The 12,013-nt window shown below is 38.7% G+C and overlaps 1 protein-coding gene across 1 annotated transcript in view; it reads left to right on the top strand.

Annotated features, from left to right (window-relative positions):
- The window catches only part of LOC135110113 (protein lap4-like), a 98,337-nt gene that overhangs the window by 52,768 nt on the left and 33,556 nt on the right, over positions 1–12,013 (top strand). The window contains 10 exon segments of the mRNA XM_064022068.1: positions 1–82; positions 2,187–2,277; positions 2,820–3,001; positions 4,986–5,126; positions 5,651–5,872; positions 6,185–6,289; positions 6,786–6,866; positions 7,360–8,058; positions 11,114–11,230; positions 11,443–11,622. The exon segment at positions 1–82 is cut by the window's left edge and continues 113 nt beyond it. Of these exon segments, the coding sequence (XP_063878138.1) occupies positions 1–82; positions 2,187–2,277; positions 2,820–3,001; positions 4,986–5,126; positions 5,651–5,872; positions 6,185–6,289; positions 6,786–6,866; positions 7,360–8,058; positions 11,114–11,230; positions 11,443–11,622 (1,900 nt within the window).

The following is a 12,013-nucleotide window of genomic DNA, read 5'->3' as shown; positions in this document are numbered from 1 at the left end:
CACACCACACCACCTTAAAAACAAACGCATCACTTCTACCAAGAGTGCAGACCTGGAGAAAGTTGCATCTATTATTGCACAAGTAAGTAATTCTTCATAATGGAGAAGTGTGGGGGTGAGAGGAATATGTCAGAAGCAAAGAAGTAAATGTGTTGTAGTCAAGGATAGATGTAATTGAATTTATTCTTTTCATCCCTTGCCTTTGGCTTTACAAGAAGACTTAAAACAAAAGAATTCTTCTCTTATAATTTTGATGTGGCTAATCAGTAGACACTTTTAAGTACATCAATTATGCATGTATTATTAGACAGTCAATGATGAAACAAAATTCATAAACAAAATCTCTATCTGAAATGAAGATAAAATGTATTATCCAGGAGTAAAGCAGAACTGTTGCTGTTTTCCAGTTGTTGACCTAACTCCTATATTTAGGCAGCAGAAGGCAGAATGTGTCATTTAATCTGGTTTGTTGGAAAAAACATTTTAGAGACCTTGTATCTCTCTTTCCTTTTAGACCAGTGTATCAATAACATTTCCCTTTTCTACTGAAACCAAATAAAAATTGTACAATTGTAGCAAGACCTAGTAGATGTGCTAAGTGTTTGAGCTGTTCCATGATACCTTCCTCAAAAGTAGGATGGATAATTCTCTTCCAGACTGCACATACACTGCACCTGAATTCATGTCCTCTTCACACATTGCAGTCCCCCTCTTCTCTCTCTCTCTCTCTCTCTCTCTCTCTCTCTCTCTCTCTCTCTCTCTCTCTCTCTCTCTCTCTCTCTCTCTCTCTCTCTCTCTCTCTCTCTCTCTCTCTCTCTCTCTCTCTCTCTCTCTCTGGTACTTCTGATACTTTAGACTATAATTATTTTTGTACAGTCGTTAGTTATACTGAGTGACACAACTAGACATTCTCAAATAATTTACATGTTTTCTTAGTTGTCCTTTCCATGACATTGTTAAATATTTATCAGCTATTTCTTTTATTCTTCCTTTTACATCCTTTTGTGTAGAGAAAAGAAGAAAAAATGTCTCCCCTGAAATACTGTGCAATACTAATCTCATGATATCCCTTTCCATATTAATACCTTGATCTCCCTTCCCAAATGTCTGTAATGGACTCCACAATAAAATGTAGCCACTGCGAAGCGAATTGCGCAGAGTAAGTTCATGTTTTTTTCTTGAAAGCTTTTATGGTTGTAATAATTTCATACATATTTTCATTGTTACATTTCTTGGTTTGTTATGATTTTGAACCAATATAAATCAACCTGTGCATTAAATGCAAGTTATATTCATTTGGTTTTATGAGATGTTTTTATAACCCTCAATATTCTTGTTTTGCTTGCATTAATTTTTGTCATCCCATTGTGTATAACCTCACATACCCTTGTTAAACACTTCCCACTGAATGATAATCCTCTAAATTTACTATTTCCCCCAACCACTTGTTGAGATGTTATGCACAAGACAGTCTGAAGGGATTGCTCCTCCCTAAGGCTTCTGATTGGGGATCTCCCAGAATATATATGTAACATTTCCCCTTATGTTGAATGTGCATCGAAACTTTGATTATTTGAAAGACCTATTAGATGGACATTTAGGTATGGAAGGAACTCATGGAAGATATCAATAGAAAGACAGGACTTAGATATCATTTAGGAAACCTGAATAGAATAGAAAGTATGCAGATTGTCAGGAATATTTTATTGAGTACCTAGTTGGTTCCTTTTACAAAAGGTGAATAATGGCATTTTTAGTGGCTGGTGTGTTTAGCGGTGAGGAGTATGCCTTGGTGTGTTAGAGTAAAGTGCAGGAGGTTACACTTCACTAAAATGTTAGAGTGAAGTTAGGTGCTAGTTTCTCGTGATTGAAGCCACATTCACCACATGTAGAATTGTAGAAGTTCAGTAGCATCATATGTCGTACAGATGTATCATTCATTGTTACTTGAAACTGCTGTAGGAAAATGTTAGATGATATTTTATTGACTGTAGGTACTTATTCACAATTCACATTGTATACTTTCCTTTGATAGTGCTAAAACACTGACAAAATCACACACACACACACACACACACACACACACACACACACACACACACACACACACACACACACACACACACACACACACACACACACACACACACACACACTGAAGAAAACCTAACTTCTTTTCCTCACAGCAACAGCAGGCCTTGCAGCGAGGGGATGGGAGTGAGACTGATGGCACCCAGAATCGTGGCGGGGAGTCAGATGCAGATAATCATTCCTTAGGTGTGTAGCAGATCACTTATCAAGTTTTATTCCATTTCACAACATGAACAAGGTTTTCATCTTTGGTATGTATTATTATTACAATAATTATACTGTGAGCTGAAAAAAGATTAATTACATTCAATCTCACAAGCACCTTTATACCTTATCTTAGCCTCCAGGTCTCTAGAGTGGTGAGGAGTAAGGTTCATCAGTGACACTTCCTGAACATCATCTGTACAGCATACTTGAATCTCTACATCTTAACAGAATAATGACATAGTTTATCTCCATTACACCATAATAAACCCACTTCCTTCCTCACTCTAGATAAGACCAGATGCAGGCAAGCCTCCCATACAGGCCTCTGAGGTCATGTCACCAAAGTGCATTCATAACCAAGCTTTATACATTCTTATAAGATGCAGCCACTCCTTGTGACTCAGATGTTACTTTTCATTAGAAATTTTCCTTTTTACACTGTTTGCTCCATCCATTTGTGTTCTCTCAAGTCAGAAAGATGGAGCTTTCGTAATTGCTTGATTTCCACATTATCTTGTCAGAATCTGCTCCATCTGTGGTGGTGGATGTGAAGCGGATGGAGGTGGTTGTTGAGCGAACCACAGGTGGCTTGGGGCTGTCCATCGCAGGTGGCCGTGGCTCCACCCCATACAAAGGGGATGATGAGGGTATCTTCATATCTAGAGTGACTGAAGGTGGCCCTGCATACCTAGCTGGTCTACGGGTAAGTCCAGTTTTGTCCACACTGGGACAACAAAATCTCCATTCAGATTTATACTGATGTATTTTAAAAGTGAAAAGAAATCTGTAAGTAAAGGTGTTGGTGATTTACTTCAGATCAGCATTCCCCCCAAAAAAAAACTTTGATTCCTGTAATTCTGTAATTTGAGAAATTTTTGTTCACTACACTAACATCATGCATGATGTTATGTGCAAAACTCATCCCTAATACTCAAGTCTTGTGATATCTTCCCCATCCAGAAAACTGAGGGTTTGGGTGTGGTTAGTAAATAAGGTACAGCTGTTCAGACCTGAGACAGAATCTAGGTAGTATGGTGTGTGACTGAATGTGCAGAACTTGGAAAGGTTCATCAGTACAGTGGAGGCTGGGAGGTATGTGATGTGAATAGATGTGTGTGTGTGTGTGTGTGTGTGTGTGTGTGTGTGTGTGTTTCACCTGTCACTGCTGGAAAGGTCAGAGAGTATCATGATCAAGGTCCCGGAACACTTGAGGAATTGTAACTAAACTTATATTGGCAGTCACTGAATAGTTTCTTAGTGAGGCTCCCAGTTTGGCTCAATTTATTTGAAGTATGAAGCTTGGAAATTTTGGACTACTGTGGCCTCTGGTGCATAATATTTTGTCATCAGTAACACAGGAAACAAGCAAGCAGTCTTTTTACCTTTCCGAGCACCAGTTTGTCTTGCTGCAATGTTTAATTAAGTTTAATGATATTGTATGACATGAGCAATATATATATATATATATATATATATATATATATATATATATATATATATATATATATATATATATATATATATATATATATATATATATATATATATATATATATATATATATATATATATATATATATATATATATATATATATATATATATATATATATATATATATATATATATATATATATATATATACACACACACACACACACACACACACACACACACACACACACACACACACACACACACACACACACACACACACACACACACACATAAATACATACACATACATACATACACACACCCAATCAACTGCCCTGCTGACATACTCTGTTATTCTATTGGCGACATTATTTTTATTTATGCCTTACAAATATGGTGTGTGTGTGTGTGTGTGTGTGTGTGTGTGTGTGTGTGTGTGTGTGTGTGTGTGTGTGTGTGTGTGTGTGTGTGTGTGTGTTTCAGTGCTGGGCACCTCAGTTAAAAATTTGTGTGTGCAATCACAATTCTGCAGTCGTGGACTTCACTTTCTATAGCCACAACTATAATATACTGCAACTGCAACCATAGTGTACAACCAAAATCCATTTTATAAATTTTAGCTGCCCAATGTTAAAATGGGAAAGAAAAGAAAATATAATGATAATGTAAAATTATTGTGCATTGTAATTATTTGCTTATTATATATTACTTTTTACTAGTGAGAGTTGGAGGAAAAGGAATATATACAATATACTGCTAATATAGTTGTTGTTTGCAGAAGTTGTTGCAGAGGTGCCCATCATTTGTGTGTTTACTTCTTAACAGTCTCTCTCTCTCTCTCTCTCTCTCTCTCTCTCTCTCTCTCTCTCTCTCTCTCTCTCTCTCTCTCTCTCTCTCTCTCTCTCTCTCTCTCTCTCTCTCTCTCTCTCTCTCTCTCTCTCTCTCTCTCTCTCTCTCTCTCTCCCTCCTCTCCTCTCCTCTCCTCTCCTCTCCTCTCCTCTCCCTTCATAGTTTCCCAAATAAGTGAGATTATTTAATGGAGGCTTATATACACAGTTTTATTATTTTTAGAAGTTTCTTATGTATTATACAGTTTAATTTATATTATATTTATTTGTGTTTATCTATGTTTATTTATTTACTTATTTATTAATTTTTAAGCTGCCACATAACAGTGGTTTGTGAGACCAGGTGGAACCTCTTGGACTGGTCTGGTGTGTGGAGGTATCACTGTATGTGTCATTTCTGTAGGTTGGAGACAAACTGCTGATGGTGAATGGGCATGATGTGGAGGTGTGTGACCACTACGAGGCCGTCAACATCATGCGGGAAGCTGGCTCACAACTCAGGCTCGAGGTGTCGCGGGAGGTGACCAGAATTGTCCCAGAGAAGGTTGGCGTCCATGGAAAAGAAGAATAAGAATAGCCTTCATGAATCTTTGATGAGTAAAAGTTTTGAGATAGATTCTTTTTCGGTATTGCTTCTCCTCTGTGTAAACTGAGGAGTGATAAGTCTTCTGAAGAGAATCAACACTTACAGAGAGAGAGAGAGAGAGAGAGAGAGAGAGAGAGAGAGAGAGAGAGAGAGAGAGAGAGAGAGAGAGAGAGAGGGGGGTGGCTCACATTGACAGTGGTACTGAAAGCAGAGAGTACAATAGTAAGAAGTGACAGAGAGAAGAATCTTGTGGATAAAATTAAGTATGAGGGAGTGCAATAGGAACAAGGATGAGGCAATGTTAGAGTGGTAGTCAGCTTTCTTGCCAAGGTTTTCTCTTCCTCTACATGGAAGATAAATAGTTGTCCTGTGAGAAAAAAATATTTCACAGCCAACAATTTTATAGCCATAATAGAATGGGATATGATATCAAAGACTCCATTCTAAAGTCAGGTTGATGAAATAACTTTGCTTTTACACAGAAATCTTCCAAAACTGAGCCGGTTGCCAACCATGTGATATCGCAAGAGGTAGAAAGTTGTGTCACCACCAGTAACTCGGCAGCCTTAGAGGAGCAGCTTTCAGCACCACCTCCTCCTGTCACAGCCAACCATGTTGCCATGACAGTCAATGGCCATGATGGCTCCCCAGCAGTGAATGGGGAACATCTGGGTGTTAATGGAGATGCCAATGGGGAAATGGAGGTAAGATGTATTCATGTCTTATTATCATTCACTTGTTCATAGTTTCATGTCAAAACATATCCCTCTCAGCAATTTATCCAAGTTGTTGACTGACAGGTTTCTTTAAAGTAGAAGATATTAAGTACTTCATTTAGATATGATGCTGTTATGTATTTTGTTATTAATTAACTAGCTGGAGAAGCACATGAGGCAGAGTAATTTTAACCTTGAAATGTTGAACTGAGTATCATAATTTGTGTGTGTATGAGTGCGTTTGTAAGGATAAGGAATGGATTGCAGTTTCCCCCTGACCGGATAAGCTCTTTATCACAGGTGCTCACTGAGACAATATACACCACTCTAATGAGGGACCACAATGGCCTTGGCTTCAGCATTGCAGGCGGCCGGGGAGCAGCACAGTTCAAAGATGGATCAGATGTAAGTCTCACATGTCACTGTCCAGTATATGAGGTAAGGCACCACCAAGTCAGTCGTGAGCAATAGTGAAGAGAAAAATCAAGCAGACTCAACAGATAATGTGATTTCTCACAGGTTATGATGCCAGCATTCCCTGAGTGTGTAATGTCAATCGAAATGAGTTAAGTGGAATATTTTAAGCTTGGAATATTTAAAAAATATGAGAAAACCCAATTTTTATTTTTTTTATATTTTATTTTATTTTTCTCAAAATTGATTTCATATTGATCCTAATAAAAATTAACCATTATGATTTTCATATTAGGTATGGCACAGAGGTGCATGGCCATGATAGACATGACTCATTGTGGGCTGTCCACTCATCCCTTCTCAAATAGACTTTTAGATGGTGAATTAATAAAACATTGATTAATTAGTCATATTTTGTTGTAATAGCTATTTGCAGCTTTCCAGATATACTTGAAATACCTTTTATGCATATTTTTACTCCTTGCAGGCCATCTATATATCCAGAATAACAGAGGGTGGAGCAGCAGCCAAGGACGGAAAGCTAAGGGTTGGGGACCGAGTCATATCTGTGAGTATGGGTGTATTCAACGTGTCATTAATATGATTTTAACGTATTTATAATGTTCATGCACCTTATTTATCTCAAGCTGATAATATAGACTTCTGTTACATATTGAGTTTCCAGTTCTGAGCTTATCTCCTTAATCTGCTGAGTGTATGAAGCAAATGATGTTAATTGTAGGTAGTATGATGGTCAATGTGAAGACCTCACAATCAAATAGTAGGCATTTAGATGATGGCCATGTCACTGTATCAGTGGGAATGTTATGTTTGTAACAGTTATATCAGTTGGTGTCATGATACAATAGCTGTAAATTATAGGTGTCATCATTTTCATAGAACTGATGCAATAGTTGTAAGGTATGGATGTTATAGCATGAATACTGAAATGTTTATGTCACAGGAAGAATAGTGGAACAGGATGACACATTGCAGGGAAGATAATAAGATATCAATGTTAGTGAAGGTTGTTGGAGATGTCAGGTTACTTTCACCTTCAGATCAATGGTGTTGACTTGGATGGGGCTCGGCACGACCAGGCAGTGTCAATGCTGACTGGCATAGAGAGGTTTGTGCGTCTGGTAGTGCACCGGGAAACCTTAGTGACACCAGGCCAGGGTAATACCAGCTCAAGGACTTCACCAAGAGTTTTTGGGGCACCAAGGCCATACACTGGACTGTACAGTGCTGGATCTTACATGGCTAACAGGCCCAGCTACACAGGTTACCGAAGGGCCCAGCCGGGAGGAAGGATATCAAGCTCCAACCTGTCAGAGGCCAACTATAGTGGCCAGACCAGCCCAGCAGCTTCCCCTGCCACCACCACCAGGCAACCTCAGAAGCAGGCTGGCTCACAGGAGCCTTTGGCACCGCCCACCACTACCACAACCACAGAGGATCCCTTTGCTGCTGGCACCACCCAGGTAGCCTTGCACAGACCCCTCACTAATGATGACTTTCAGGCCCTCATCCCACAGCACTTCCTACAGGGGGGCAGAGCACTGGGTGAGTCAAGTGCCCCCAGCCACCAGGTGACCGTCAACATGGCAGGGGACCATGGCCCCATGAGTATGGCCCTCCCTCCTCCACCTACCAAGTTAGGGAAGGTCACAGAGACCGTCACCAAATCCACCCTCACCGAGACAGTAGTTACGCGGATCACTGACAACCAGCTGGCCCCAGTGCCACTGGTGGTGGAGGTAAGGTGGCCCCTCCGCCACTAATACTCACTGCGGGAGAGGACAGTCAGCCGACAACAACTGCTGTGCCTGTAGTGATCTTCATAGGCAGATCTGCTTCACAGTCTTACATTAAAATTACTGGAACATTTTCTTTCTAGAACACAAACATATGTTGGCCCTCTCACTTCACTTGTTTGTAGTCATAGCTACTCTATAATATGTCCTTATGTAGTGAAACTAACATCTAGACTAATAAAATTTCTTGAGAGGTCAGATCTGGAGGGCACCTGTAAAGCTGCTCCAATAAATTCAAATATTTACTGTCAAATTTTAAGAAAGTAATTCTGAGTGCATAGTGGTTCTGGGAACACCAAATTTTGCATGGTATGTAATGACACAGGTTTTGAATTTTGTAGATATAAGTAAACCAAATATGGCAAGACTATGTGGCATTGGTATCTTGTGTTGCAGTGAGCTTGTAGTTTGTTGAATTTGCCAAGTGGCATCAAGTTAGTACTTACCTTATTCATCCACTAAAGACCCTTGAGGAAAGAAAGAAATGGCATTCCTTTTCAAAACTGTTGATAGTATCAAGTTCTTTCCTTTCTGCAATAAACTATGCTGGTACTATTGCTGAGCCATTGATGATGCTCTTCACAACAATGAAAGAGAGGGCAGGCATCATATACTAATGCTTGCTTTATCATTGCACTGTGCTGTAGAGGGCAATCAGTTGGTCACCATGTCCTCTTCTACTCTCTACATGCACTCTCTGCACTCTTGCACATACACACCCACATATTTGCATTTAAGGTCTCTCTATACATGGCTCCAAAATGTGCACTTTTCATACATATGGAAGTATCCTAAATTTTATCATAATGATCCATATCCAAGGAAATCCACTTATACGATTTGTGTGGAAGGCAGTGTGAGACCTGTGGAGCTCTGTTGCTGCTTTCCTCACATTCACTTTATTGAGGCAGACCTGAGATGGTGTACTTATCTTTATTACATCATTCAGCTAAAATTAGCTGTTATATATCTCAGTTGAGGTCTGATAAGTTTGTATTTACCTTAGATGTAATATTATATTGCTATTGTTTTCTGTTACTGCTTTATTGTGGAAAAAAAAGTTGAAAGTGGGATCATTCACATATCATAATTTCATGCATATATAATGAGACCCTGGTGCAAACATATACATTTACTTTATTGAACATGTAAACATTTCCTGAAGATGCTTGAAAATTTCCAAAAACATTAATGTTTTACAAATAATAGCAAAATATTAATTTTTATCATGGTGATCAGAATATCAGGGATATGTCCTTTACTAATGGCAAAATTATTAATAAAAATGCTCACCTTTTAACATGCTATTTATAGTGTTAATATTTCTATTCTATAGTATTCTATAGTACTAATATTTCTATTCATTACACTTTTGCTGAAAAATTCTAATACCATCTAGTTTTCAAAGCCTGCTCACTGATGAGTTTGTGTGCACACTGGACACTCTTTGCCTGGGGACAACTTTTCCCCTGTTAATTGATTATCAGTGCTGAAGTTGTGCATGAAAACACTAAGAGAAGTGGTTTGGTGACTAGGTGACACAGACTGGCAGGTGGTAGTGAGTGGGTCACTGTGGCAACAGATTATTACAAACTAGACTTGGCAGCAGTCAGTGGAGAGGGTGTTAGGCTAGTGAGGCAGACCTTGACCTTGGACACCAGGTAGGAGGTAAAATGTTAAGCTTTCTAAGATATTCCTCATTTCAGAAGGTAACTTTGGTCTGCTGTAGTGTTTCATAAGATGCATCTGTTACTAACTCTTCCTCATTCCTGTATTAGTCATGACTTGTTTCTAGCTAAATAGAAGCTTTCTTAGGTGCACTGCCTTATGAACTATGGCTTCAATTGCAGCTTATCTGCTTGCTGTATTAGTGTATGTGTGTGTGTGTGTGTGTGTGTGTGTCTGTGTGTGTGTGTGTGTGCTCAAACTTGCATATATTATATGCATTTTTCTTATAAATATTTCATTCTTTAAGTGATTGTTATAAGATTGTATTTCAATAATTATCCCTGACAAAAATTTTGCCTTCTAAGGATTACTGATTTGCTTCTATTCTTATCTTATATTTGTATTGAGTTTTGATTTAAGGGTGAAGAAGATTGGAGCTTAGGCAAAAGTGAACCTGGATGTGTGTGTTGTACTGTCAGGTGTATTGTGGCTGCCTTAATATGCTTGGTCTCTGGGCGGGTTTGTCTCCTGTGTGCTTTGCCACTTGTCTTATTTCAACTGTTATTCGCAAATTAATCAGTCATATTATAAAGCTCCTGTAACTCCACAGTTACAATATTGAATATTTAAATTATACTTTATTAGGGAGCTGAACCTATGCACATTCCTAAGGATGTTTTTATTATTTAAGATTACTACGATTACTATGATTACTATGATATGCTCAGAATAGTTAATTGGCTGTTCAGAGTTTTTCAAGATAAAATGGAGAACTGGGCAATTTGACAAGTACTTATTCCAAGTAACTGTGCTATCTTGTGGGATGCTTTATTCAATCAAAGTTGATGGATGATTTTAGAAAGATAAATCTTCAGATGCAACATAAGCCAAGCTGAAAAATATAAATGAATAAAAAAAAACATGTGTGCATATGTATATTATACTTCACTTGTGGTAGTGAAGAGATAAAGACAAGGTAATGGAAGGAGTAGTGAAGGGTTCATTGTGAAGTGTGGAAGACATTTAAGTAATTTGCTTTATTCAGAATGAGACATATTGCAGACAGCCTGGGGATTTTTGCATCAATTCTGAAGAATGCAATAATCTTTCTAATCCTTTGCTTATGTATTCCATCTGTAAGTTCTTATTCTTTTTTTGGACAGTTAAAAGCCCAGGCCTGTACTGTGTTGAGGTTTTATGATACAGAATTAACCCTTTGTGTTTTGGTAGTATTATTCACAGTACATCATTGATCTTTTATTAAAGTGGTAATGTAAATATCTGCATAGATTTATAGTAGACTTTTAGCCTTTATTTCCCATCATTTCAGGAAGTGACATTATACAAGGATGGGGGACCATTAGGACTAAGTATTATTGGTGGATCAGACCACTTTTGTGTTCCATTTGGCACCTCCCCAGATGATCCAGGAATATACATATCAAAGGTAATGTTATCCTCTCTTCTCTCGCTCTGTTAGATGATAATTTTGTCTACATACCCTCACCTCTCCACATGGTACCTCAGGGATATTAGCTGTGATGAGTGTCCCCAATATCCCTTTTCAGGCTGTCAATGTTACTTGTCATTGTGTCCTGATCCTTGCTTTTCTGTTGCATTATCTCAGTTTTCCATCATTGATAAGCGTCCCCTTTGCAGATCACAGCAGGCGGGGCGGCTCACAAGACTGGGAAGCTGAGGATGGGTGACCGCATTCTCATGGTGAATGGTGTGGACATGAGTGGTGCCACTCACCAGGATGCAGTGATGGCCCTACTCAACCCACCCAATGAGATCACCCTCACTGTCCGCCACGACCCTCAGCCTAAGGGACTCAAGGTCATGCCTCATGTTTTAGTACATATTGAGTGTTTGCTGCTGCATGTGTGTGTGTGTGTGTGTGTGTGTGTGTGTGTGTGTGTGTGTGTGTGTGTGTGTGTGTGTGAGTGTGTGTGTGTGCACGTGAGCTCATTGAATGTATTAGTATGTACAGTGTTAGTGCGGGGCTTTTGTGTGGTGTTAAGTCTTATAAGGAAAGGAGCATAGATTAGCTGTGTGATTTGCTTCTATTTTCACTCATTAGATAATTTCCTTCTCATCTTGAATGAACATACACTGCTTGATAATGCTCAGAAGCAGTATGATAAAAGACCAGTCATGGTAAAAATTTGTTGATTTAAATATGGGGATTAAGAAAAACTGGAAGTAAATGGTAGGAGGCATAGATTTA

This window comes from Scylla paramamosain, chromosome 20, assembly GCF_035594125.1.
Source record: "Scylla paramamosain isolate STU-SP2022 chromosome 20, ASM3559412v1, whole genome shotgun sequence".
In the NCBI taxonomy this organism is placed as follows: domain Eukaryota; kingdom Metazoa; phylum Arthropoda; class Malacostraca; order Decapoda; family Portunidae; genus Scylla; species Scylla paramamosain.
The sequence above is the reverse complement of the archived record's forward strand: the minus strand, read 5'-3'. Positions and strand labels throughout refer to the sequence as shown.